At 43.7% G+C, this 26,460-nt stretch overlaps 2 protein-coding genes and 1 non-coding gene across 8 annotated transcripts; 2 read left to right on the top strand and 1 right to left on the bottom strand.

The window, feature by feature from the left end:
- Nucleotides 1–141: 141 nt before the first annotated feature.
- On the bottom strand, nt 142–16,079 carry LOC129332080 (actin, clone 302-like). 5 transcript variants are annotated; one of them, XM_054982900.1, is made up of 3 exons: nt 16,052–16,079; nt 6,540–6,723; nt 142–1,060 (listed from the first exon to the last, which is right to left on the bottom strand). In XM_054982900.1, exons 1-3 carry the CDS (start codon nt 16,077–16,079, stop codon nt 142–144), a joined length of 1,131 nt encoding a protein of 376 aa, XP_054838875.1. The 5 variants fall into 5 exon arrangements, with proteins under 5 accessions (XP_054838875.1, XP_054838874.1, XP_054838876.1 ...); XM_054982899.1 differs by lacking the exon at nt 16,052–16,079 and adding an exon at nt 15,505–15,532; XM_054982901.1 differs by lacking the exon at nt 16,052–16,079 and adding an exon at nt 14,425–14,446.
- Nucleotides 10,507–10,579, top strand: TRNAV-AAC (transfer RNA valine (anticodon AAC)). The gene has a single exon. It is a non-coding gene; the product is annotated as a tRNA-Val (tRNA).
- On the top strand, nt 11,266–26,460 carry MYNN (myoneurin). 2 transcript variants are annotated; one of them, XM_054982897.1, is made up of 8 exons: nt 11,266–11,317; nt 13,375–13,540; nt 16,226–16,927; nt 18,532–18,691; nt 18,783–18,961; nt 19,836–19,919; nt 20,355–20,441; nt 21,505–26,460. In XM_054982897.1, exons 2-8 carry the CDS (start codon nt 13,405–13,407, stop codon nt 21,765–21,767), a joined length of 1,611 nt encoding a protein of 536 aa, XP_054838872.1. In that variant the 5' UTR covers nt 11,266–11,317; nt 13,375–13,404; the 3' UTR covers nt 21,768–26,460. The 2 variants fall into 2 exon arrangements, with proteins under 2 accessions (XP_054838872.1, XP_054838871.1); XM_054982896.1 differs by having other exon boundaries at nt 13,375–13,670; nt 16,110–16,927.

Here is a 26,460-nt window from a genome sequence, read left to right as displayed (position 1 = left end):
AAGACTAAAAGAGTATTCATGGGATTAATATTTTTATTAATTTTTTTCAGAAAGCTTGTTACAAATTTCACTGAAAATGGCATGACTTTGATGTTCTTCCTCATGGCATATTAAATAAAAATGTTTCAATACAACAGGAACCTAGAAACACTTCCTGTGTACTATATTAGGCCCAACTTCAGCATATTCTTCCTTGGAAATCCACATGTCCTGGAAGGAAGCGAGAGAAGCAAGAACAGATCCTCCTGTCCAAACAGAGATCCTCCTGTCAGGAGGTGCATTGACGATCACCTCAGTGCCCTTTGGAGCCATGTGAATCAATTCCTTTGTCAAGCGCTCAGCAATGCCAGGGAAGAGAGTGGAGCCACCAGAAAGGAGTACATTGGCATACAAGGTTGTCCTCAAGTCTATGTCACATTTCATGATGGTGTTGAATAGGAGTTTATCAATTCCAGGGGCCTCCATACCGACATCTGCTGGACGAAAGAGGGCCTCAGGGCAGCGGAACATTTGGTTGTGGACTTTAATGATCTGTCCATCAGGCAATTTCCAAGTTCTTTCAATCTCACTGGGTTTTTTAGCCATCTCTTCCTCAGGGTTCAACGCTACATAACATAAGCCTGCCTTAATGATTCGCACAATTTCCCTCTCAGCTGTGCTCACTAAGGCTATTCCACTTTCCCTCAGGATCCTCATGAGGTATTCTGTGAGATCCCGGCCTGCCAGGTCAAGCCGGAGAACAGCATGAGGCAAACAGTAGCCCTCATAGATTGGGACTGTATGGGTGACGCCATCTCCACAATCCATCACACAGCCAGTGGTGAGGCCTGCAGCGTAGAGTGCTAACACAGCTTGGATGGCCACATAGAAGGCTGGTACCTCAAATTCTTCAAAGAGCAATTTTGTCATTTGTTCACGATTGGCCAGTGGATTGAGTGGTGCCTCAGTCATCAGTGCTGGTCTAGTGCTTGGTTTCAACATTAATTCATTATAATAAGTATGCCTCCATATTTTCTCCATATCTGGCCAGGAAGTAACAATTCCGTGTTCTACTGGGTATCTGTTGGATTTTAGTGAGAATAAAATAGAGAGTTGATATTCCATTACTTAACTGTATAAAAAATACTTAGCATTCCCCAGTTCATATTCAACAGCTGTGTGTGTGTGAAGTGCTATCAAGTCACAGCAGACTCAAGGCAATCCATGCTGGGGTATTCAAGATGAACAGAGGTGGGTTGCCATTACTTGCTTCTGCATAGCAACCCTGGTCTTCCTTGGTGGTCTCCCATCCAAATCCTCCCATCCACCAACCACCCTATATAGCTTCTGGGGCCTGATGAGATTTGACTACCCTGGGCCATCCAATTCAAGGATCAGCATTTATAGGGACTCATTAAAATACCTTGGAAACCTTTAGTACTCATTAGATAAATAGTAAGTGCTTCCCTTACCAGATATGCATTATTACCTATTTATGTTAACCCGCCATACCCGCAAGGAGCTCGGGATGGTGAATGTGATTTTTTTCCAGTAGTCCTCACAACAACCATGTGAGGTAGGCTGAGAAATTTTATCCTGCCACTGCTCTGTGTGGTAGCAAGCAACAAAGATTGCCAGGGAGGTTTTCCCACCGTAGCAGGAGGCCCGGCAACCCTAGCAGAGAAGGAGAGTGGGTCAGTGAAGGGAACCATTATGGAGACTTGTTCCTTGGCAATGCTTAATGACCATCACTTAGTTTGGGCAAGTCTTTGTCTTCTGTGGAAAACATGCATGATTTTTCTCTGCCCTGGGCTGTTTCCACATGTCCTTGAAGGAACGGCCCACTTATCAAACACTGGGTTGATAAGTGATAAGTGTCTTGAATCCCCCTTGATTCAAGACAGGAAAGTGCAGCCCCAGAAAATGTGCCAAAAAAGGGAAGTCAAACAACCTGTGCCCATTTTGAAAACGGAGACGTCTGGAGTCAAGGGGGAAAGCCACCAGCATTCAATGAATGAGCAATCCCTTTAAGGACGTATGGAAACGACCTGTATTGGGGCCAAATATGGGTTTAAATATTTGTGGTATCTTATGGTTTTCTGATCTTTTTTTGTCATTGTAAGCCACTTTGAGTCTGCATGGAGTGGAAAAAAGTGGGTTAAATGTGCACAGACAGACAGACAGACAGACAGACAGACAGACAGACAGACAGACAGACAGACAGAGATAGATAGATAGATAGATAGATAGATAGATAGATAGATAGATAGATAGATAGATAGATAGATAGATAGATAGATAGATAGATAGATAGATAGATAGATAGATAGATAGATAGATAGATAGATAGATAGATAGATAGATAGATAGATAGATAGATAGATAGATAGATAGATATGCAGTACAAAGACAAAGATCAGGAGGAGAAAAATATTTATAGGCATGAGGACGACCTGCTCGTTAACCATTTAGAAACCTGTTCAGAAAATTCTGAAATCTGTTTTGCTACTACACCTAATCAGACTAAATATGCAAAATTGATTATACATTGTAAACAGCAGACTAAGACTACTTATGGTTGCCAACCTCCAGGTGGGGCGTGGAGATCTCCCAGAAATACAACTGGTTCCCAGACTACAGGTATCAGTTCCCCTGAAGAAAGCAGCTGCTTTTAAGAGTGGACTTTATGGCATTATACCTTGTTGAGGTCTTTCACTTTCCCAAATCCTGCCCATCCCAGGCTGCGCCTGCAAATCTGCAGGAATTTTCCAACCCGGATTTGGCCATCAAAGTTCTATTCAAGGTGTCCTAATGTATTTTTCCTTTATCTCCCTCCCCCATCACCTTTGTTATTCTCTTGAACTTCTAGCTGATAAAGAGTTCTGAGAAACTCAGATGTTTTCTATTTCTTTTGGTTGGTTTTATTTTTTTAAGTATTGTACAACTGAGGCTTTTTGGACTATGCCTTGGGTAATATAACAACAACATTCAATTTATATACTGCTCTTCAGGATGACTTAACAACCACTCAGAGCGGTTTACAAAGTATGTCATTATTATCCCCACAACAATAATTACCCTGTGAGGTGGGTGGGGCTGAGAGAGCTCCTAGAAGCTGTGACTGACCCAAGGTCACCCAGCTGGCTTCAAGTGGAGAAGTGGGGAATCAAAGCTGGTTCTCCAGATTAGAGTCCCGCACTCTTAACTACTGCACCAAACGGGCTCTCAGAATATGAGCCATATTCTCCTTAGTGCAAAATTGCCTCCTGGTTAGGAAAAAAACAAGGATGGCCTGCTCCTTTGTCTTTTACAGAAGCTTGATCTGCAGTAACTATTTTTTATTTACTTCATTTATATCCTGTCTTTTCCCCCAGAGGGGACCAAAGCCACTTTCATTCTCGCCTCCATTTTATCCTCAAAACAACCCTGTGAGATAGGTTACGCTGAGAGCATGTGACTGGCCCAAGGTCAGCTAGCAAAGTTTCATAGCTAACAGAAGATTCAAACTTGGGTTTCCCAAATCCTAGTGTGACACTTTAACCACTACATCACACTGGCTCCCACTACACATCTTTTGCAGCATAAAAATAAACAAAGCCATCTGCAAATTGCTTCCTGTCAAGCAGTTGTTAAAGGTACTGCTACAGGACTGGTACAACAATTGGCAACCTTATGGGTTCTGTTACTGGGTTTTTCAAATACTCAGAAAGGTGATATAGAGGCTGAAAATCTGAAATTCTTAACATAGCTAGCTAATTATAGCTTAAACGATAACTTGGCCTTTCCACTGGTAAATGAAATTGTACCCCGTTTCTAGAGCTTTAAAAGGGCTCCACTCAAGTCCACTTCAAGGGAGAGAATCTCACAAATCATCCTAAATTCACAAATACAAATCTCTACAAAGGTACACATGTTCAAGTTTTCCACATGCACAATTTGTGTGCCAGAAAATTAAATGAAAGGTAGTCTTGGTTTAAAATAGTGGCAGTCAAATTTTTGGCTTAAGGGCTAAAATCAGGGCTTTTTTTCAACTGGAACACAGTGGAACGGAGTTCCGGAACCTCTTGAATATGGTCACATGACTGGTGGCCCCGCCCCCTGATCTCCAGACAGAGGGGAGTTTAGATTGCCCTCCGTGCCGCTGGAGCGGCGCGGAGGGCAATCTCAACTCCCCTCTGTCTGGAGATCAGGGGGCGGGGCCACCAGCCATGTGACCATTTTCTCCGAGGGCAACCCACTGAGTTCCACCACCTCCTTTCCCAGAAAAAAGCCCTGGCTAAAATAATAGCAACGTCTACTTGTGAAGATGTTGGCAAACAAAAGGAAGGGGAAAGGGAAAGGTTGCACTTGATCAGATGCCCCAGGAACAAGCTGAGACCCAATGGTGCTGCCATACCTCTGGGTCTTTCCTTAAACATGCTTGGTGAATGCACATGGCTAGAATTAGGCTGTGCCTGCTGCCTCGATTGCTTGGGCATGGAATTGTCCCTATTGGCTGAGCAAAAGGGCCTAACGTGCTGCTCTTTGGCACAAGTACTGGAGGTTGCCTCCCCCTGTTTTATAATGATAAGCAAGTGAATTATTTTATTACATTGAATAACTAGGTAACAGCCATTTTCACCACGTCTGCCATCTGTTCTTTGCCGGAATGGAAGCTGTATGAAGTTTGAACCGGGCAAGACAAATTTCAGCCATAATGAAGTTATGTTCTTAGCAAGCACAAGGAGTAATCATTGCTCCTAACTGCAATTTCTTTTAATCCACTTATCACAGTGGAGACTAGAGGGTATTGCCACTCTTTGCTGTGAGAAGAACATTTTGCTGTTCTAGAAGATGCTAAATATTCCTTTCCGTGGTCATTTTTCTGCTTCGTTGCTGAGGAATAGCTTGAGGGACAGGAAAGACATGGATTTTTTAATATATATATTGCTTGTGGGGGGGGGGACGACAAAAGGGGGAGACAAGAAAAAACAAAAAACACAAGACAATGATAAGAAGCAACTTGTAACAGCCTGAAAGGGAAATTAGGATGGGAAACCAGCAGCAGGGATTAAGGTCATAAAACAAACCACACTGGGGTGTACTAAGGCACAGACCATGGTCCCATGAAGACGGAGCTGCTGCTGGGCCCACGACTACAGGATGACTCAGCCACTATTTTGCTATTTTAGCCTCAGCACTGAAATGCATAAAGACAACTTGGCAGGGTTGCCAGCTCTAGGTTAGGAAATTCCTGGAGATTTGAGGGATGGGGCCTGGAGAGGGAAGGGTTTGGGGAGGGGAGGGGAGGGGAGGGGAGGGGAGAGGAGGGACCTCAGCAGATTATAATGCCATAGAGACCACCCTCCAAAGAGCCATTTTCTCCAGGGGAACCAATCTCTATGGCCTGGAGATAGGGTTGCCAGCCTCCAGGTAGTGGCTGGAGATCTCCTGGAATTACAACTGGGCTCCAGGCCACAGAGATCAGTTCACCTGGAGAAAATGGCTACTTTTGGGGGTGGGCTCTTTGGAATTATGCCATGCCAAGGTCCTTTCCCTCCCCAAACCCCGCTCTCTCCAGGTTTCTTCAGGTTTCACCCCCCCCCCAGATCTCCAGGAATTTCCCAACTTGGACCTGGCAACCCTACCTGGAGATCAGTTGTCATTCTGGGAGATCTCCAGCTGCTACCTGGAGGCTGGCAACCTTACAACTTGGTCATCATCTGACTCTTGCCCCCAGCAGGACTAGACCTTTTACTCTTTCTATTTTGCCCTGACCATTTTTCCCCCTCAATAAAACTTTGAAGTTCAATTTCTCCCTCACTCTTGCCAGTCCTAAGTACTGTTAAGGACTCAGAAGTAAAGGGGTTTTTTTCATGGCCACCCTGCTTGTTTCAAAAAGAAAACTTGACCTGGAACAGGGCTGACAGTTGTCCCATTATGGTGGGAGACCTCCCACCAGCAATTCTTACTGCCTGGAAAAAATAAGCCAGCAAAATCCTGAGGGAAGAGGAAATCCCTTCTTACAAATCAGCAATTATTTAACATCACAATGTGGAGTTTGGTCGATCAGAGAATGATACATTTTAATGGAAACTCTCCAGCCAGTGCCCTCAAGCCTCACTAGAACCCAGCTCAGAAAATATCTTTTAGGCCTAATGCAAATATTATTTTCTTCCACTGCAATCGCATTCCTAAGTATGTGCAGTGAAAGCCAAACTGCTAGTGGTTCATAAGGTTTATAATAGTGCAGTGTTAAGAGTCCGAAGCAGGGCTCTACTCTTCTGAGCCTGACTTCAATGAACTTAGAGGGGTGTAACTCTGTGTTTGCAAAAAAACCCAAATACCTATATATCATATATGCAGATTGTCTAGCCAAGTGCAACCTTCACCTTCTCTCCCCCTCCCATCCTTGCTGGCATAGGAACATGTCCACAGGGAGATGTTCTTTCCCCCCCAGATCTTGGGCCAAAAAGGCTATATACCCCTTTCTCAGGTTCTCTTCAGGAATCCCACAGCCCTCGGCAATCAATTCAGTTTAGCCAAGTCTACAATGGTCACCTCCCACGTATTCCCAGCACCTGAGGGAGAGGATCCCTCGGTTGGCTTGTGCCTCGAGTCCAATGTAGAAGTCCTTCTGGCCAGCACCTAGAATCACAGACTTGGCCTTGGGTCGACCTATCAAGTTGGTGAAGATGAACTCTGGTTCCTTGGCCCCAGCAACGCCACCTTTGAGCAGACCTGAGCCATTGTCGATCACTACAGCTGGTGGCAGCTCACCCATCCCTGGGTGATGGCTCTGTGACTACTTGTTCCTGGCTCAGGGCAGTGGCCCTTCAGTGGTCCTGCCTTATTTTGAGGGAAGAGTCAAGCTAACCATCTTCCCAGGCAGGTGTGGCTGACTCTATTGTGACCTGGGTGTTGCTATGATACTTCCAGATGAGGGCTCACTCTTATCCTCCATGCTATTTAATCTCTATGCAAATCCCTCTGGAAAAATTATTCATAGTTTCTGAATAGGTTGCCCTCAACATGCTGACATCACCTAGCTCTATACTTCTTTATCCAAATCTCCCAATGATGCTGTAGAGGTCTTGAAGCCAGTTCACACACACTGAATAATGCACTTTCAAATCCACTTCCAATGCATGGATTTTCTCCTTTCACACAGTAATATCCAGTAGCAAAGTCATTGAAAGTGGATTGAAAGTGCATTATTCAGTGTGTGTGAAAGCAGCTATAATAACCAGCGCAAAGAAATAGAAGAGAACAACAAAAAAGAACGAACAAGATATCCATTCTATAAGACCTGAGGAATCAAAGGGAAATTCAAAATGCTAGGGGTGCCGAAAGATCAACATGGACATACATTATCTGATCAGGACAAAATAAAGAGATGGAAACAATACACTGAAGAACAATACAGAAGAGATAAAAGGATGACAGAATTCATTAAAGAAGAATCTTCTAATGAAGAACCTGCAACTTTAGAAAGTGAAGTGAAAGCTGCACTCAAAGAAATCAATCAGAAGAAACAAATCACCAGGAGTAGATGGGTTATCAACAGAACTGTTTCAAGCTACAGAAATGGAATCCATCAAAATCTTAACAAGAATATGCCAACAAATATGGAAAACAAAACAACAGAACTGTTTTGCCTAAATTCCAGTTCTGAAAACAGGAGACATCGAAGATTGCAGCGACTGTCAGGCCATTGCACTGATTTCCCTCTCAAGCAAAACAGTTAAAATTTCTACAACAAAGATTCTTACCATATATGGAATGAGAAATGCCAGATGTTCAAGATGTGTACAGAAAAGGAGGAGCTCGTATTGTAAATTTACATTGATTACTGGAGTATATCAGGGAATCTCAGAAGAAAATCAGTTTAGGTTTTATAGATTATAGCAAAGCTTTCAACCATGAGGGTAATGAAAAGAGAAAAGAAATGGGTGTGCTATAAAATCTGATTATTTTGATGGACTACCTGTACTCTGGACAAGAGGCTGCTGTTAGGATGGACTATGGAGAAACAGAATGCTTTCCAATGGCTAAAGGTGTTAGACAAAGATGTATTTTATCTCCCTATCTGTTCAATCTATATGCAGAACGTATCATAAGGAAAGCTGAATTAAATTTAATTGTCTCTCAGGTGCTAATGGCCTCAAAATTTGCAGTGAAAAAGAAGTGTTTAGGAATGAAAGTTGGTGAAAGGAACATTAACAATTTGAGACATGTAGATGACACCACGTTACTGGCAGAGTGCAGACTTGGAACAGCTACTGATGAAGGTTAATGGAGAAAGTGCCAAAGCAGGATTCAAGATGAACATCAAGATGGCAAAAGTAATTACTGCGGAATTACACAACTTCAAGGTTTACAACGAAGAAACTAAACTATTAAAAAAGATTTTTTAGTCCTTGGCTCAATCATTAACCAAAAAAGGGATTGCAACCCAAAAATCAGAAGGAGGTTGAGACTTGGAAGGGCAGCCATGAACAACAACAACAACATTCGATTTATATACCGCCCTTCAGGACAATTTAATGCCCACTCAGAGCGGTTTACAAAGTATGTCATTATTATCCCCACAACAAAACACCCTATGAGGTGGGTGGGGCTGAGACAACTCCAGAGAACCGTGACTAGCCCAAGGTCACCCAGCTGGGTTTAAGTGGAGGAGTGGGGAATCAACCCCAGCTTTCCAGATTAGAGTCCCACACTCTTAACCACTACACCAAACTGGCTACAGGATATAGAAAAGATCCTTAAAGATAAGGATGTGTTGTTGGGGATCAAGATCAAGATAATTTGTACTGTAGTATTCGCCATTATTATGTACAGATGTGAAAGCTGGACAATGAACACAGCTGATAGAAAGAAAATTGATTCACTCAAAATGAGTTGCTGGAGGAGTGTTTTGCGGATATCGTGGATGGCCAAAAAGACAAATAATTAGGTTCTAGATCAAAGCAAGCTGAAATTCTCCTAGAAGCTAAAATGACTAAACATTGGCTATCATTTGGTCCACATCATGAGAAGACAAGAGACACATTGGAGAAAACAATAATCCTAGGAAAAGTGGAAGGCAGTAGGAAAAGAAGAAGGCCTAACATGAGGTGGCTTGACTCAATAAAGAAGCCATGACCTTTGGTTTGCAAGATGAGAACAAGGCTGTCAATGATAGGACATTTTGTATGTCATTAAGTCATAGGGTTGTCAGATTGCAAGCGACTTGATAGAGCATAATACAGACTTACACAAAACAGTTAAGAACCTAGGAGTTATACGGGATCCAGTGTTATTACTTGAGAAGCAAGTTAATACAGCTGCAAAAAAAAATCAATTATTTCCTCTTTATTTGGCCCAGAAGATGGCCCACTATCTTGACTTGGCTGTTCTGTCCACATGGATGAATGCTATCATTGCCTTAAGGCTGGACTATTGTAATGCACTCTGTATAGGTCTGCCCTTAAATTCAACTAGGAAACTCCATTTGGTGCAAAACACCACAGCTCAATTCTTATCTGGAGCTAGGGAGCGCCTGTTTTATGCACTCATTCTCCATTACCAATCACGTACTGGGTTCAGGTCAAAGTATTGGTCATTACCTTCAGAGTTGTTAAGGGTCTTGGACCTACACCCCTGCAACTCTGCCTCTCCTGCTATGCTCCCCTGCGACAACTTTGCTCACCTGAGCAAAACCTTCTGAAGGAGCCACCCTGCAAATGGGTACGATTGGCCACTACCAGTTCAGTGGTGGCTCCCACTTTGTGGAAGGGCGTGCCTGAAAAGGTCAGGAATGCTTCCCATCCTTCTTTTATTCCTTAGAACGTGTAAAAAAGAAGGGAGCTTTGACTCTGGAAAGCTTGTCCGGTGGAAATCTAAGGTGCCACAGGACTCAAAACCTGCGGGGGGGGGGGAGAAGTGCTTTGGAGGGCATTTATTAAAAAAAAGGAATTAGAATTGCAATATGATGGAACTGTCCCAAAAAGTACTTTAACAAGTTGCCTATTGCAGTGCTTATCGTATGTACCATCCTACTTTTATCCTCTGTAATCTGCTTTCTGCGTTGCTTTATGGTATGTCATGCCCTACACAGGTTGTTGTTGTTTCCCTCTGCATTGTTTTCTAATGCTGTAATGATGTTCCTATTGCATTCTTTATTGGGAGTTTTATACTGCCTGCTTGAATGGTTTGATATTTTGTAATTCGCCTTGAGTCCCAGTAGGGATTATGGATTGAAAAGGGGAGGGAAAGTGCCATGAAGTTGCAGTGGACGCGTGGAAACCCCATCCGCGGGCTCTTCAAGGTAAGGGAGGAAAAGAGATCTGTCGCTATTGCCTTCCTCTGCTCTGGGTCTCCTCCCATCCAAGCACCATCCCTGCCAGTCCTTTTACTTTCCTCAGCGCGGACAAACTGCTCTCAGCGGGCGATTCACGTTGATATTAGAGAATTTACCCAGAAAAAACAAATGCAATACTTAGCAGAGAATAGCTCATTCATGACAGATTTGTATACAGTACTTTGAAAAGTGTTTGTATGAGAGTTTCCGTAGTGTAGTGGTTATCACGTTCGCCTAACACGCGAAAGGTCCCCGGTTCGAAACCGGGCGGAAACATTTTTGTCCTTTAAATTAATATTTCTTTTAAACTTAAAGTATACATTGTATTTAACTAGAACTACAGGGCTGTTCATACTGGGGTGCTGATAAGTCTTCTATGCATTCATTATGTGCTTTTCGAAGTTTTCACTTGATATGGAAAATTGTTTGAAAAGATAGACTGCCAGTGCCATCTGTTTAGGAGGGCAGTATACATCTCCTTAATATGATTGCATTGTGACTGAAGGCAAGTTTTAAACACCTTTATTTTATTTTATTTTGCATTCTACTGTTCAATTGCTCTGTGGCTTAAGCGTCATGATCCCATAAAATTTCCAAATGCTAGGAAATTGTATTTATGCGACCTTTTGTTATAAATACGCTTCCCCCCGCCCCCGTTTCACGTTTTGTGCAATGTCCTTTTAAACCAAATCCAGATCAACCCTAGTTCAGATTTTCAATTCCTGTCTGGCCATGAACCGGTTAAACTCAGAGGGTGCCGTACGCGTCATTTCCCCATCAAACTTTGCAGCGCAAGGGATCATGGGAATGGTAGTTTCTCCGTCACCGCCGGAGCCTTCATTCGAACCCCAAACTTCCCACCACCCTTTCGTCGCCAGAGCAGATGGAGAACGGAAGTGAGGCTTGGAACTGCCCTCCGAGGAAGCGGCCTGTGGGCCGCGTCATCACAAAATGGCGGCTTAAGGTGACCAAGGAGCCGTGCCTCATTCATCTCCCCTCCCCCTCTTCTCCTAGGTGGGTTTGCCCACAGTATTTCTCTGATTGGTGTCGGGACGGTTGGACGGGACCACTTGGACTGCGCGGGGGGTGCGTGGGTCGGTGATAATGCGATTAAGGCAAACGGGAGGGAAAGTTCTAGGAAATACTAAGTCAGGCAAGAGGGAGGAAAGGATTGGCGGGACCAAGAGGGCGCGTAAAGCAGCGTGTTTGTGTGTGCGTTTGTGTGAGTGACCAGTTGTGAAGAGTGTAATGGGGATCAGCTTGAGGGACAAGGAAAACGGTCCTTCCTTCTCCATACAGTGTTGCCAATTTCCAGGTGACGGCTGGAAATCTCCCCGAAATAAAACTGATATCCAGGTGACAGAGAACAGTTCCCTTGGAGAAAATGGCTGCTTTGGAGGGTGTACCCTATAGCATTGTACTCCACTGAGGTCCCTTCCTTCCCCAACTTCCTGCCCTTCCCCAGGCTCCATCCACAAAATCTCAAGGAATTTCCCAAGCCAGAGTTGGCAGTCCTATCGTCTGACCATAAAATGCTGTAGCGGCAACCGAGGATCTGTGGAAACATGCGTGTTCCCAGGATGCAGGTGTGCATATGATGGCAAGACTTGATGGGAGGCAAGCCCTGCTCGAACCAGAATGAATAAGATCTGCTTCTCGAGAGTTGAACCGGCAGCAAAGGGTTCCCTGGAATAAGGCAAGGAAGTTTGATGGAGAGAAAGACGGCAGGAATGAGGCGGGAGGCATTGGCAAACCTGAGGGTCAGCAAAAGGCAGTGTTGAGCGGAAGATTGAATGTCCTAACTCTGGATCTTGTTGTATTTTGCTCAGTGAATTTCCTGGCTGTTGATTATATTGCATTTGCTTTGGCTGTGTAATCCGCCTTGGGTCTCAGTGAGAAAGGTGGATTTGTAAATAAATAAGATGCAGGGGATAGGATGACTAAAGTTACCCCTGTGTGGGATGGAAGGCCTTGAAAGTTGACTGGCATGCTTCCCTTGGCTGGGTTAAGTAGGCCAAAGTGTGGTGGTGGTGGTAATAGTGGTTATAAAGCCAGTGAATAGTATTTAAGGAGTGGCCTGAAATGTGGGTAAGGAGACAGTTGGAACTGCAGTGGACAGGGATACAAGCTTCCCAACCTTTGGTCTAAAGCCAAAGCACTTTTGAACTCCCCTTTTGGTATCTGTCTCCTTTACTTGTTTAGGAGGTTGTTTTTGAAAGCTGTCAGAACAGAGGAAATAACTTCTGGCAAGATAAAGACTTGCACTTCTATTATTGGCATAACAGACTGTGTGACCTTTAGTTAGGGTTGTTGCTTCTGGTACTTGGTACTTTAAGGACATAGCGCTATTTTGCTGTAGTGGTTAAGAGCAGCAGGACTCTAATCTGGAGAACTAGGTTTTATTCCCCACTCCTTCACTTGAAGGCAGCTGGGCTACCTTGGGTCAGTCACAGCTTCTTGGAACTCTCTCAGCCCCTCTTACCTCACAGGATAATAACACATTTTGTAAACCTCTCTGAGTGGGCATTAAGTTGTCCTGAAGGCTGGTATATAAATCAAAAGTTATTATTATAGTTTTTGGAGATGGACCACCAACTCCCTTATGAACCCACCTGACCACTGCGGTCAACATTGGAGGCCCTGCTTTGGGTGCCTTCCAATATTAGGTGGGTGGCAATCCAGGAGAGGGCCTTCTCCGTAGTGGCACCTAGACTGTGGAATTCTCTCCCCAAGGAGATTTATCTGTCCCCTTCTGGTACCACCCATGGGTGAAGACTTTTTTTCTCTCTTGGCATTCCCTCAGTGATTCCTCCTCCCTTCCCAACGTTTCAACTGTTGTTTTGTCTTTTGTATTCATTTTAAGATCTGGTTTTTAGTTGTTTTAATGATGCATTCATGTACTGGTTTTAATGGTTTTTTAAGATGAGATTTTAATGTATGTGTTTTCATTTGTTCGCCACTTTGGGTGTCTTGTGAGGGTGGAAAGACAGAGCAAGAATCTTGTAAATACATAAATAAATAAAAGGACAGTGGTGTGTAAAGTGTTCATAATCAGTAATGTTGTTTTGCAGACCAAAGAAGTTGTGTCCTGTTTTCCCAAAATGCAGTATTCACATCACTGTGAGCATCTCCTGGAAAGGCTGAATAAACAGCGAGAGGCAGGTTTCCTGTGCGACTGCACCATCGTTATTGGTGAATTTCAATTCAAAGCTCATCGAAATGTGCTGGCTTCCTTCAGTGAGTACTTTGGGGCTTTTTACAAGGACGCGTCAGACAGTAACGTAGTTTTGGATCAGAATCAAGTGAAAGCCGATGGATTTCAGAAACTTCTGGAGTTCATATATACAGGAAATTTAAACCTTGACAGGTAATATTAACGGGGTTGGGTGATGTGGTTGGTTAGTTCTGAAAATTAATTAAGCACAAAGAATTTAAAAGTCAGACCCCTCTCTGATAGCTTGTAAGTAAAGATGAGACACAGTTTGGTGTAGTGGGAGCCAGTTTGGTGTAGTGGTTAAGAGTGGCAGGACTCTAATCTGGAGAACTGGGTTTAATTCTCTACTCCTCTGCTTGAAGCCAGCTTGGGTAACCTTGGGTCAGTCACAGCTCTCCCAGAGCTCTCTCAGCCCCACCCACCTCACAGGGTGATTGTTGTGAGGATGATAATAACACACTTTGTAAACTGTTCTGAGTGGGCATTAAATTGTCCTGAAGGGCGGTATATAAATCAAATGTTGTTGTTGTTGTTAGAAAGTGCAGGGAGTACAGAAAGGGACATTAGAATATGTGAGATAATGTTGGATGGCACCTGGCAGTTGGATGTAGCCCAAGCTCCTTGTTCCAGGAGCAGTCAGTTGTGATAGTGAAATGGCACTTCTGTTGTGAGATGCAGTATACTGCTGAATGCCAGTTGCTGAGGGTAGCGGTGGTCCTGCTTGGGGTCTTTCCTGAAGCATCTAGTTGCCCACTGTAGGATATAGAATGCAGGACTAGATGAATTTTTTGTCTTATCCAACAGGGTTCTTTTAGCTGGCCTTTTAATAGACCAAATATTTTAATATTAGATTAACAGAAGGCAAATCCAGCGTTGCCATTGATTATTTAAGGGAGCAGTGGTTTACTCCAGACTTCCTTTGCCTCCATAATTATGTAAGGAGATTGTATCAGAGATGGAAGAAGCAGGAAGAATCAAAGAGCGTTTGAGTGTAAATGGTAAAGTGTATCTTTGGTCCATTGTGAATTTTTAAAATGTGCATTTTTAAATTGGATGTGTTTCCTTGCAAGAAACAGGGAGTGGAGGATTGAGATAGGATAGGGGTTCCCCATCTATCCATACATCCCAAGTGAGGGACCCGCTTGAATTTGCAGGGGGGCATCTCATTTCCCCCTCCCTCACTATTTCTCTTCCCTCAAACCCCTTGCCTCTGCCCTTTCCCATTATCTTTTCTCCTTCCTTCCTCCTTCTTACCTACCAGTCAACCTACCTTTATCTCTCCCACCCCAATCTTCAGTTTTCCACCTTCCCTATCTCTGGCAGCCTCTCCCTAGGAAAAATGTGGCTAGCTGCAGAGTGCCAGCCACAGGGCCAGAGCCCAGTCATATGGTGGGGAACCTGGAAGGACTTGCATACAACACCTCTTTTTCTCCTATATTCCCCTCCCAACTCTTTCTCTCCTACTAAATTTTTTCCTACATACATTTCCCTACTACCACTTACCCAAATGTTTTCCAAGACTCCAGTCACAGTGATGCAAAAGAAATGAGTTTTATTATTTCCAAATAAAGCTCAGATGCCTCCTTTTCTTATGCATAAGAACAGTTACATCAGAGAACCTTATATACCTTAGCACTAATTGTTTATAGAATATAAAAGATCAAAAAGGTTAATACAAACATCTCTTCAGAATTGCATTATAATACAAACACCTCAAATTCTGGAGCCGGATTTTTGTTATGAGTTTGAAACACTTCTGGGAAGAGGCTTGTCCAAGGCTAAAATTTTGGTCATGGAATGAAAATAATATAAAAATGTTTCCAGTTCGTTTCACTTGTTTTGAGTTCAAGCCAACCCTGCAGCCTAATCACTTAGCAGAGAAGGGTTTCTCACTAAAGCAAGTTTTGCCCTCCCTGTGTGAATGTCTTGTTTGAATAATGCTCACATATGGATTCTAGAAAAGGGGTCAAAAAAGAAATCCCTTAACAGGTTCTTTCCTTCCTTCCTTTCCTCATGTCCACCAACACACCATTATCTGCCCCCCATCTTCAGCTATATTTATTAATTATTTATTTCATTTCCACCCCACTTTTCTCCACAATGGGAACCCAAAGCAGCTTAACTCATTCTCCTCACCTCCGTTTTAACCTCACAACAACCCTATGAGGTGGATTAGTCTGAGTGTGTGTGACTAGCCCAGGGTCACCTAGTGAGCATCCAGGTGGGGTATTTGAACCCGGGTCTCTCAGATCCTAGTCTGAAACTCTAGCCACTACATTATGCTGGGATAAATTGTTGGGGACTTCAGTTGTTACTGGGTCAACTGAATAAAACATCCATGCAAGCAATTACTAAGGATCTGAGTCAAAGAGACCCCTTGAGAAAGGGGGTAGTTGCCCCAGCTTGAAACGGGCTGTAGTACATTCACTTCCAAAATAATCCTGATGTAAATTAAAAAAAAAACAATCTGGTTCAAATGGGAAAAAAATGTAAGCATCTATTTTAATCCCTCTTGCTAGTTTGCAAATATATACAGGCTTTTTTCTCTTCTTCACCTGGCATACATTGCCATTTAAATTTTTTCCCTTGCAGTTGGAATGTTAAAGAAATTCACCAGGCTGCCGACTATCTCAGAGTGGAGGAGGTGGTTACTAAGTGTAAAATAAAGATGGAAGACTTTGCTTTCATTGCAAATCCCTCTTCTACAGAAATCTCTAGTATCACTGGGAACATTGCGTTGAACCAGCAGACTTGCCTGCTCACCCTTCGCGACTACAATAACCAGGAAAAACCAGATGCCCCTTCGACAGATCCAATTCAGCCCCCAGCCGCAAAAGCAACTCTGGAAAAGAAGTCCGCTCAAGTCAAAAAGCGGAAGAAGACCTTCAGTTCTCAGAAAACCCCGCCGGACAAGTCGGAGGAGTGTCCAAATGATGTCACGGAGAACTCTTCTGTGGAGATGTTCTTAGACGCCAATAAACTAGCCACTGAGATAACGGAGCAAGCTGCCCAAGGCGGGGAGAATTCTGAGCTGCAGCTCACACCTGTGGTGGAAAGTGAAACTTTTACTGCCCAGGAGGTCCTTTCCCAGGAGATCCTTGTCCAAGCTATGCCTGTGAAACCCAAACGGGGAAAAGCACAGCAGAGCTGTGCGTTGAAAGAACACTGCTTGTCCAACATTGCCAGTGACAAGAACTCTGTCCAGTTGGAGAGCTTGGGAGAGGAACTGGATCCAAAATACCCCAAGGCAAAGCCAGCATGTAATACCTGCGGGAAAGTTTTTTCTGAAGCCAGCAGTCTGAGACGGCACATGAGGATCCACAAAGGAGTCAAGCCGTATGTGTGCCAGCTCTGTGGGAAGGCCTTTACGCAGTGCAACCAGCTGAAAACGCATGTAAGAACTCACACAGGTAGGCTCTGTGTTTTGTGTGGAGCGGGGGGAGTTGCCTCTTGTGAAGTTGAGCAGAAAGCTTCCTCTTGCTCTGATCCCTTGGGCCCTACAGTGTTGTGGTTCGGTACTTGTGGCTGATTGGTTACACTGGTATTGTAATACTCTGGAACTATCCCACCATCACTGTGAGTACAGTACCCACACCTGCCGTACCAAGTTACTGTGATCTCTTGGGTAACAGGTGCATTTTAGCATTGGCTAAATAGATGCAGAATTGTTTTAAAATTAACTTCTGTGGTTACAGAATCTTAACAGGCTGAATTGTGATCCAAAAAGTTCCTGGTTCAAAATCTTGCCTTTGTCATAAGCTCTCCATATTTGTTAACATACAGAAATGGAAATAACTAATGGAAATAATCTGAACTAGAGCACCCTACTTGGGGAACCTAGTTTTTGTTACTAAAGAGAACAGTTAAATAATACCACTTTTCATTTTTTTTTGGTGTCTCAGGTAATGTGGTCAGGCAACTAGAGTTCTACAGACTGTCAGAAGTAGACAATATGGGATCAAAATGTAACGGGAAGGAAGAATTTCATAGAGATGGAGTCTAATGAATCTACTAGTCCAAGCTCTGCTAAAAGAAAGGTTGTTGCAAATGGAATTCCATTTCAGAAACCTGTCAGCACTGAAAACCTCCAGCATTGGAGATATTGCAGTCTTCATTGCTCAAATGACCTTGCTCCTATGGGATGCTTTCCCCGAATATTTAACCAGAAATCTTCTTTAGACTTGCTGTGGGTTTTTTGTCCCATTCTGCCCTTAGTAACTTGATGAATTGCTATTGACCCTCTTCATTTGGATTGATATATTTAAAAATGGAACACTTCTTTTGTTGTCCTCTTGATGAGTTTTGAAAGATGTTCCTTGTGTGATTTCTCTTCAGCGTCTCATGCCTTGCTCCAGCGCTCTTAGAACTTGCTATTTAGTCAACAGCCATCTTGTATTGTGGCGTACAGAATTAATTCTGAATGAGATCTTTCCAGGGCATTCCCTTTATCTAGAAAGCAGCTAGTTTACAAAAATAATCGGGGTGCACTTTTTTATAAGAACATGCTAATCAACGATCACTCTTCTTAATCCTCTAGCTGCTCACAATTAACTATTTTGTTGTAGTGCTTTCCCAAAAAATAAACTGTAACGTTCTTGTGTCTCTCTTTAGAAATGTGTGGTTAATTTGCTTTTCTGCATTCATGGCCCATGTCTGAGTTACTGAAATCTGCCTAGCCAAAATCCTAGTTGAACCCCTTGGGTAAATTCAAAATGGACTCTAGTGACTTGGATTTAGACAGAGTGGATTGGACCCTATCAGCTTTTTCACTGGGAGAAGGGGCCTCTTTTGATTACCAAAAATGCAGTGCTGAGATTTTGAGAGCCCTGTGAACAATAGCCCAGGATGGGAGATGGACTGTGAAGGAAAATTGCATGCGATTGAGCAGAAAAGCTGATAGTATCTATCCTGTGTCCAAGTTGTCTTTGACACATTTTTCCCGTGTTGTAACATCCCGTATTTTAGTGTCCTTCACATGGCCTGGCTAAAATAAGCACCTCAATTCTCTCCATAGGTGAAAAGCCATATAAGTGTGAACTCTGCGACAAAGGCTTTGCTCAGAAATGCCAACTGGTTTTCCACAGCCGTATGCATCATGGAGAGGAGAAACCGTACAAGTGTGATGCCTGCAACCTGCAGTTTGCTACTTCCAGCAACCTGAAGATCCATGCTAGGTGAGTGGAAAGCATTGCCGGAAACCATTGGGCTATTGTGCGGGAAAACGGCTGGCGCATCGGCAGAACTTAACCCGTTTCTTCCACTTAGGAAGCACAGTGGGGAGAAGCCATATGTCTGTGACAGATGCGGCCAGCGATTTGCCCAGGCGAGCACGCTGACATATCATGTGCGGCGACACACGGGAGAAAAGCCTTATGTTTGCGACACCTGTGGGAAAGCCTTTGCGGTCTCAAGTTCGCTCATCACACATTCAAGGAAGCATACAGGTGATTCTTAAAAGCTGGGGAGACCTTGGACGAGTCCTCTGAGAGGATTGGTGCAGCTAAGGAGATGGAAGACAGCGCAGAGCAGTAGGGGCATTTCCCGAATGGGGCTGAATACTGCCTGGTCACAATAGCCATATCAGCTGGATCTCAAAGCTGTGGAGGGTTGTGCTTCATTAGACTGCCTGGAAATACATTAATAAGGGGACTTAACTGAGCTTTGTGTGATTCACTGCCACAAGTTGTAATGATAGCCTCCAGTTTAGTTGGTTTTAAAGGGGGATTAAACAGATTTATGAAGGGCAGGTTGATCAGTGGCTATGAGCCATTATGATTAAATGGAAACTCCGTGTTTAAAGACATGAATGCTCTGTATTGGCGGCAACAACAAGGCCTTCTGGTGGCATCTAGTTGATCACTGTGTAAAACACGATACTGGACTAACACACCATTGATCTGGTTTATCCCAGCTGTTCTTATGGACTTAAGCTCTACAGAATATGTCAGTGGTTGAATGCATGTTTTGCATGTATAAGGGCCTATGTATTTCCGTTTAAAGGGTTCTGGAGAGTTGCTGCCAGGCCAAGTAAATCCTGCTAAGCGGGATAGATCAATTACCTGTTGATATATGTAAGGTAGCCCTATATGTCCTAAAGAAAATGGGCAGCCTGCCTTAGACTATGTGTGGAGGAGAGCAATAGAGATGTATATTGTCCGTTCCTACGACTTCTAAACTGTATGTTGCCTGTTCCTAAGATTTCTAGTAGGGAAACTGAAGTGTGTCGGTGGATTTGTAATTTGGAGAGCTCTTCTCATGTATTTCACTTGTAGCTTGTGCAGAGAGTTAATCAACTCCTTTTGGGTTTTTCCTCTGTAGGGGAGAAACCATACATATGTGGCATTTGCGGGAAAAGCTTCATTTCTTCAGGTGAACTCAGCAAACACTTTCGATCCCATACAGGTCAGTTTTCAAGTATGCATCTTCTTGTGTGCTACTTCCCTCTTAATGTGTGTATACTCAAAATCAGTAAATACCCAGTAGCTTTGTGATAGTAGATTACTAAGCCTATTAATATTCACAATGTTTTTACCTTTTCATTGTTGGTATGTGGTAGTTAGTGTTGATGGAGAAAAACCTGGGTTTAAATATTCAGACATGAAGCTCACTGATGGCAGACTTCAGGTTACTCTTTCTCAGCCTAACCTACCATACGGAGTTCTTGTGAAGATAAAATGGAGGAAGCTGGTGATTGCTTGGGTCTTAATTTAGTTTACAGAGCATTGAATGTTAAATTAGCATGGTATTTTGGCATAAAAGGATTGTAAGAAATTAACTTCTTCCAATTGGGTGACTAAGTTGCATCCATGAAATCTAACTAGCTATTTATTTATTTAGGTGAAAGACCGTTTATCTGTGAGCTGTGTGGAAATTCCTACACGGATATAAAAAATCTAAAGAAGCACAAAGCAAAGGTTCATGCAGGTAAGTGCTGCTTTCTTAAAAATAAAATCTAGTATTCATAGAAACATAGAACAAAGACCATCCATTTAACCTCCCTATCAAAACCAAGTGAGTTATTCAAAAGTTCTGTCCAGCTTAATTTGTGCAAGCCATATTATAACACTGTAGAATGTTCTTGCTCCTGCATACTCCACTGTTAATCAATCCAGCCCAATGCAGAATGCCCTGCTAATGAGAGAATTGCAACCCTTTCCCAAGAGTGTTGACAGTCCTTGGCTATTTCCATGCAGAGGTTTTTCACCAGGTGGCACACAGCTTTATTTGAGAGCTTCCAGATGATGCCAGGCTCTTTCTGAGCCTGGCTTAGAAAGGCAAAGCAAAGAAAAACCTTTCTTGCTCTGACTTAAAGGGGAAACAGCATGTCAGCTGCAGGCAGAGTCTATGCGAAAACTCGGCTGCAGCCAGCCCCGGGGAGGGGAGGGGGCTCAGCTCTCAATTCAAAATGATGATACAGTTCTGGTGTCCTCCCTCTAGCCCTTTAAGAGAACCCTTTAAGTATCCATGGCTCAGCTGTTGGAGCAGGGGTGTTGCTGTCCGGTGTGCGTGTGTGTGGCAAGATCAGTGCTTCCACACTGTATGATGAGCAGGAAAGGGGTGGGGAGGGATGGTGCCGGTAACGAGTGGGGCGGGAGCGAGTGAATGCTGTCCTCACTCGTCTCAGCCCCCACTCACTGTTGCTTGCACAGTAGAGGCAGATTTTCCCACCCCTGTGTGAAAGCTGCCCCTTTTGCTGTCATTAGTACCGTATAGAACTTTGTTTTCAATAATAATAATAACAACAACTGTGCTTGTACACCACTCTTCTAGCCAGTTTAGTGCCCCACTCAGAGCGGTGAACAAAATCAGTGTTATTATTATTCCCACAATACTGCTGGGGAGCTGGGGCTGAGAAGAGTGGCTGACCCAAGGCCACCTGCTGAGCTCATGGCATTAGTGGGGTTCAAACCAGTAGAGTACTGATTCACGGCCCAATCATTTAACCACTGTGCTACAGCAGCCAATGTTTTAGGCTTTGTTTTCCCAGATTCTGAGAATCCCCTGGAGCCCATCACAATCGACAATTCCTTCAACGATCAAGACTCCATCCCAAACGAGAAAAGTCCTCTGCTGGAATCCACAGATGTGAAGCCTTCTGACATAGCGTTGCCTCTTCCCATTGGGTCAGAGGACCATCAGGTGCTCTTGCCCATAACTGAAAGCCAGTCCCCCCCATCGGACACGCTGCTGAGGTCAGCCATCACCGGATATTCAGAACCTCAGTATATTTTCCTCCAACAGCTGTACTGACATCTTGCGTCCCCAGGAGACTCTGGGAGCGAAAAGCCCTTCGGTAAAGTGAACAGAATCATGCGAGTGGTGACCAAGCTGGATCTTTATTTTGGTTTCAATTAGGGACACTTGGTATTGCGCCTACAAGTGTGCAGTTTTTTCTTTTTTACATTTTGTTAAATTAGAACAACCATTCATACCTTTTTTTGATAAAAAATCATGCTAAAATTCTTGCATTTTCTAGGATATGGAATACTTCCTTTTTCACTAGCACTTGCCTTAAGAATTCTCAATGAAATTAATGTCCATGAATAGAGCTCTTTCAGTGTTTGTGTGGAAGCTAAGAATGCATTGGTTTATTTCTCTTGTTTTGCGTAGCTTATTCTGATGGGGAAAGAAGGGAATGGAGCTATGCAGGGGCATGAAACTTTGTCCAACAAGTGTAAATCTTACTTGGCAATCCCCTGGCTTCTGAGATTTCAGAAGGTGTTACCAATACATTTCTGAATGTACTTTCACAGCCCTAAGGATTAAAAATCTTGGTTATTACAAATGATGGTTGCGATTCTCAGGAAACTGAATTCTGTGCTTTTAGCACTCCTGTAGCAAGTATATGACCCTCTGCAATTGTTTTATAGAGGTTTTGGATTTGCACAATTGTTGGATGTGATTGGGTTGGCAATCTGGAGTCTGGTTTAGGAGAACCACCTGGAGATGCGTTGTGTGTTGAAGCAGTCGTTGGTCTGTAGCTGAAAGTTAGAGGATGTGTAAACCATGACGTCTTTTGCAACCCTTTGCATTTTGAATGCTGTTTGTCTTCTCTGGCTGTGTAGGATGTGCCTGTGAGATGCTCCACCTCCAAATGATGATTTTGTTGCAGTGTCAGCTTAGGAGTTCGTACTCTATTCCATATTTCCTGCTGAATTGTGGTGAAAGCAGTGACAGCATACACGGAGGCCTATGAAATGTTGGCCAGCATTCATGGCATTCTACTGCCCATCATGTGCTCTCAGAGGGACCCTGAATTTGTGTGTCTCACACACATACCCACTTGACAACGTATCTTTGAAGCTAGGAAGTGTCTGTTTGGAATATTGCAAGTGGTCATAAGGGAGGGAATCAACAGTCCTTTAGCTCCGGTCTCCTTTTTTCATTTCTGTAACACTTCATAGAAATATTAAATCATGTAAAATTGCATGACTTGCAATTTAAAATTGTGTCTCCCCATTACAAAACTTTAAAGTGTTCCCATGTTTAATAAAGGCCAACTTGCTGGATCTTTCCAGTGGTCCCTCTATTTCAGTATTCTGCCTCCAATTTTGGCCAGTCAGAAATGCCTTCAGGAAGCTCCATGGACCAGGACGTGAAACGTTGCCTGTCTTCTGTTCTTTGGTGATCAGGGATCTGCTGTTTCTGTATATGGAGACCTGTCTTTTGTCACTTTCCCCAGAGGTGGGCTTAACTAGATAAACCTGGTGGACTCTCATAGTAGTCTTGATAGGCTACTTGATAGACTCGATGTTACCACTATTGTCATCTGTTCAGGAGCACTGAGAGGTTCAAATTAAAAGGAGATCTTTGGTCTCCTTTAGAAATGTAGGTGAAAGATGAAAAATGAAGATGGTTAGCATTGTAACTCATGCAGTCTGTATCTGCTTGCTTATTTCCAGAGTTTGGCATTTGGGGAAACATATCAGGGACGGGAAGATCTGGAGTTGTGGTCATAGGCTGTAATCAAGGCTGTGTGCAACAGATGAAAGAAAGTAACACAAATGCTATTGTGTAGAATTTTGGCACTGGAGAAGGTGTTTGCTTTTCTGCAATTTAGAACTTAAGTGTATTTGAATCCAAGATCTATTTTGGGTCAAGGTTAGCCTTGTCCCCTAGTGTCCATTGTGCAAAATAAATACACTTTGTTTAGGAAATGTCATGATCCCCTCGGAACAGTCCTTTGACCCGCCCAGTGACTCTGATGGCTCAGAGGAAAAGCCTGAGGAGCCAAGGCCAGGGAAGTAGGACCACCAGTGGTGTCAGGGAGGGCCTGACCACACTGCAGCAGCAGGTGCCAGAGACCACCCTGCTGGAGCCAGCAAAGGAGTCCTTGCCACCGGCCCCTGAGGTAGCTAGTAGGCCTCTGCCAGGCAGGAGACAAACTCAGGCCCATAGCCCCTCAGGATGCCCTCCCATGCCACAAAAGCAGCCTCAGCAGATAGAACAAAGAAGGCGAAGTGTCAGACTGGCCACAGGCAATCCCAGCCGGGATCCAGAAGAGAGCTCTGGGAGCAGTACTTCTTCACAGGATCCTGACCAAAGTACTGCACAGACTCAGGCACCTCCACACCTGCAAGCAACTGCAGCTAAGCCAGATCAACCCCAAGCCTACTTAGACTGAGGCTTGGGAAGGCTGCGTTGCTGGATCAGCCGGTTCACTAGATACAAGCCCTGTACTCTGGCCCCTGCCTTCAGCTGCAAGCTCCCTGCTTTCAGTTTCAGGCTCCAGTCTGCAATCCCCAGTCTAGCCAGCCAAACTGGAGGCCTTTCTCCAGAGGAGCCACGACCTGGCCAGCATGCAGAGCATGGTACAGTAAATCAAATCAGAGGTGCAAATTAAATATATATGCACAAATGGTTCACTGTGCATGATTTCTAAGACATTACCTTCCCTCTAATGCCTGAACTGGCCACATCGAGGATCTAACAAAACAGTTTATAAGACGCAGCGCATATGCATTTCAATTTTGTTTGGGCTTCTCCCATGTTCTATTTTACCATTCAGATTTTCAGAGTCTATGGGACACCTTTTGGAAAGGCATGAATGTGTGATGGAAATAATTTGAATGTGGGTGTGAGGAAGTGGGCTACTTGGATGAAGGCTGGCACCCATTTCCTCCAGACGATCAGGTGGTAGCATTGTGTGTGTGTGTGGGGGGGGTTGCATACACGCAGTGCAGAAGTATCATGTGTGTACTTTCCAGGAGCTGGATATGGTCTTGTGTCCTTCCACCCCCTACTTCCCATAGCCTTTTGGTGCTTCTGTTGGAGAAAGTTTAGAAATAGATCCAGCAGTGTTTCCTTGCTGGGTTTTGGTGATATTTTTTAAACCAGCTAACAAAGATGGTGACTTCTCTCCTAGGCACAAACAAGCTGAATTGTCATCTCATTTACTTCTGCAAAATATAGGAATTTTCATTTAATTGGAGATTTCTTCATAATAGGACTGCAGCAGCAAATGAACTCTGGGAAAACTCCTGTTTTAGAATGCATCTTTCTTACAAATGTTTCCAAATGTTCTAGTGCATCCTTTTTTAAAAAGGGTTTCAGATTTTTGAAAAAAGCGCAGCCTGTTCTTAGATTTATACTAGACCTAATGTAGCTATTTAATATTTATACAGATGTTTTACTTTGTAGAAATCATTTAGCGTGTCTTTTGTACATGAAGAGATTTTAAATGGATAATTTGTTTTATCCCTTCTCATACACTACACAGGTTTTGAGAGAGCTGAAGTCGATTGTAGCAATAATTATGAGCACTTACAACTTGACTGTGATAGAAAGAAGCCTTGGGCTGTTACAATACCATTTCCCCTTAAATGTACTCATTTAGTGGACCTATCCTGATATGAAAAGATTGGTAACCAAGAGGGTTCTGTAGAAGCTTCATATGATGACACATGAAGCTGCCTCATACCAAGTCAGACTTGAGCCCATCTAGCTCTGTATTGGCTAGTCCAGGAGCCCCAACCTATTTGAGACTGCAGGCACATTTGGAATTCTGACACACTGTGGTAGGCGCATCTACAAAATGGCTGCCACGGGAGTTGCATCCAGGCACAAAATGGCTGCCACAGCTTACCTTCAGTCACACAGTGAAGATCTTTGTGCTGTGGAAACAGCTTCTGCCAAACCAGTATTTTTAAGAATCTGCACAGCCAATGAAATCTCCAATTGTCAATCAGAAGCCATGCTTGGCAAAAGTCCCACCTGGCCGCACCCACTTTCTAAAAACACCAGGAAAGCTGGGCTCAGTTTGTGGGTTCAGTGGTGCCCATGGGTTGGGGAGCCCTGGTCTAGTCTGAAAGCTTCAGTCAAAGAACTGTCTTTCCCAGTAGACATTTGGGATTGAATCTGGGACCTTATGCGTGCAAAGTCTGTGCTCTGCCTTTGAGCTATGGATGCTCCTGAGCCATGGCTATCGCAGAGCCTGGCAGCTTCATTAATATGATGCAGGAGTGTTCCATGCATCCCTTATGTAGGGGCTTACTATAGTCAAGTCTTGTCTGGAGTTAATAGGAGTATGCAGTTAAGCTTCAGATACCAAAAGCCTGAACAGCCTTAGCCATGATTCACGGCCGTTATGCCTGGAGGGGCTGTGATGGAGATTTGGGGCTGAACCTGTTCCTCCGAGGAAGAAGAATGCAAAGGGTATTCTAAATCCAACTCCTATTTGAGGTGATCTTACTAGTAGCCCCATCATAATGGCTCCAAGATTATGAGGCACTATTATGAGTTTAGATAAGAGGCAGTAATCCTCTCTGGTTAAACGACTTCTGAAGTATTTTTCACATGGGCATACAAAGCAGTTTTCTTTTTGTTTGTGTGTATGTATATAGCACGCCTCCAGCTTTTATACTCCCCACTGCAAGGGGTTCATGTACATATTTAGCTTGCGCTATTTTAATGTTAGACTTGAATAAAAACATGTTTTGTAACA

The sequence above is a fragment of the Eublepharis macularius genome, chromosome 6 (genome assembly GCF_028583425.1).
Source record: "Eublepharis macularius isolate TG4126 chromosome 6, MPM_Emac_v1.0, whole genome shotgun sequence".
NCBI lineage: Eukaryota > Metazoa > Chordata > Lepidosauria > Squamata > Eublepharidae > Eublepharis > Eublepharis macularius.
Note: the sequence above shows the minus strand (reverse complement) of the source record. Positions and strands in the feature narration are given on the sequence as shown.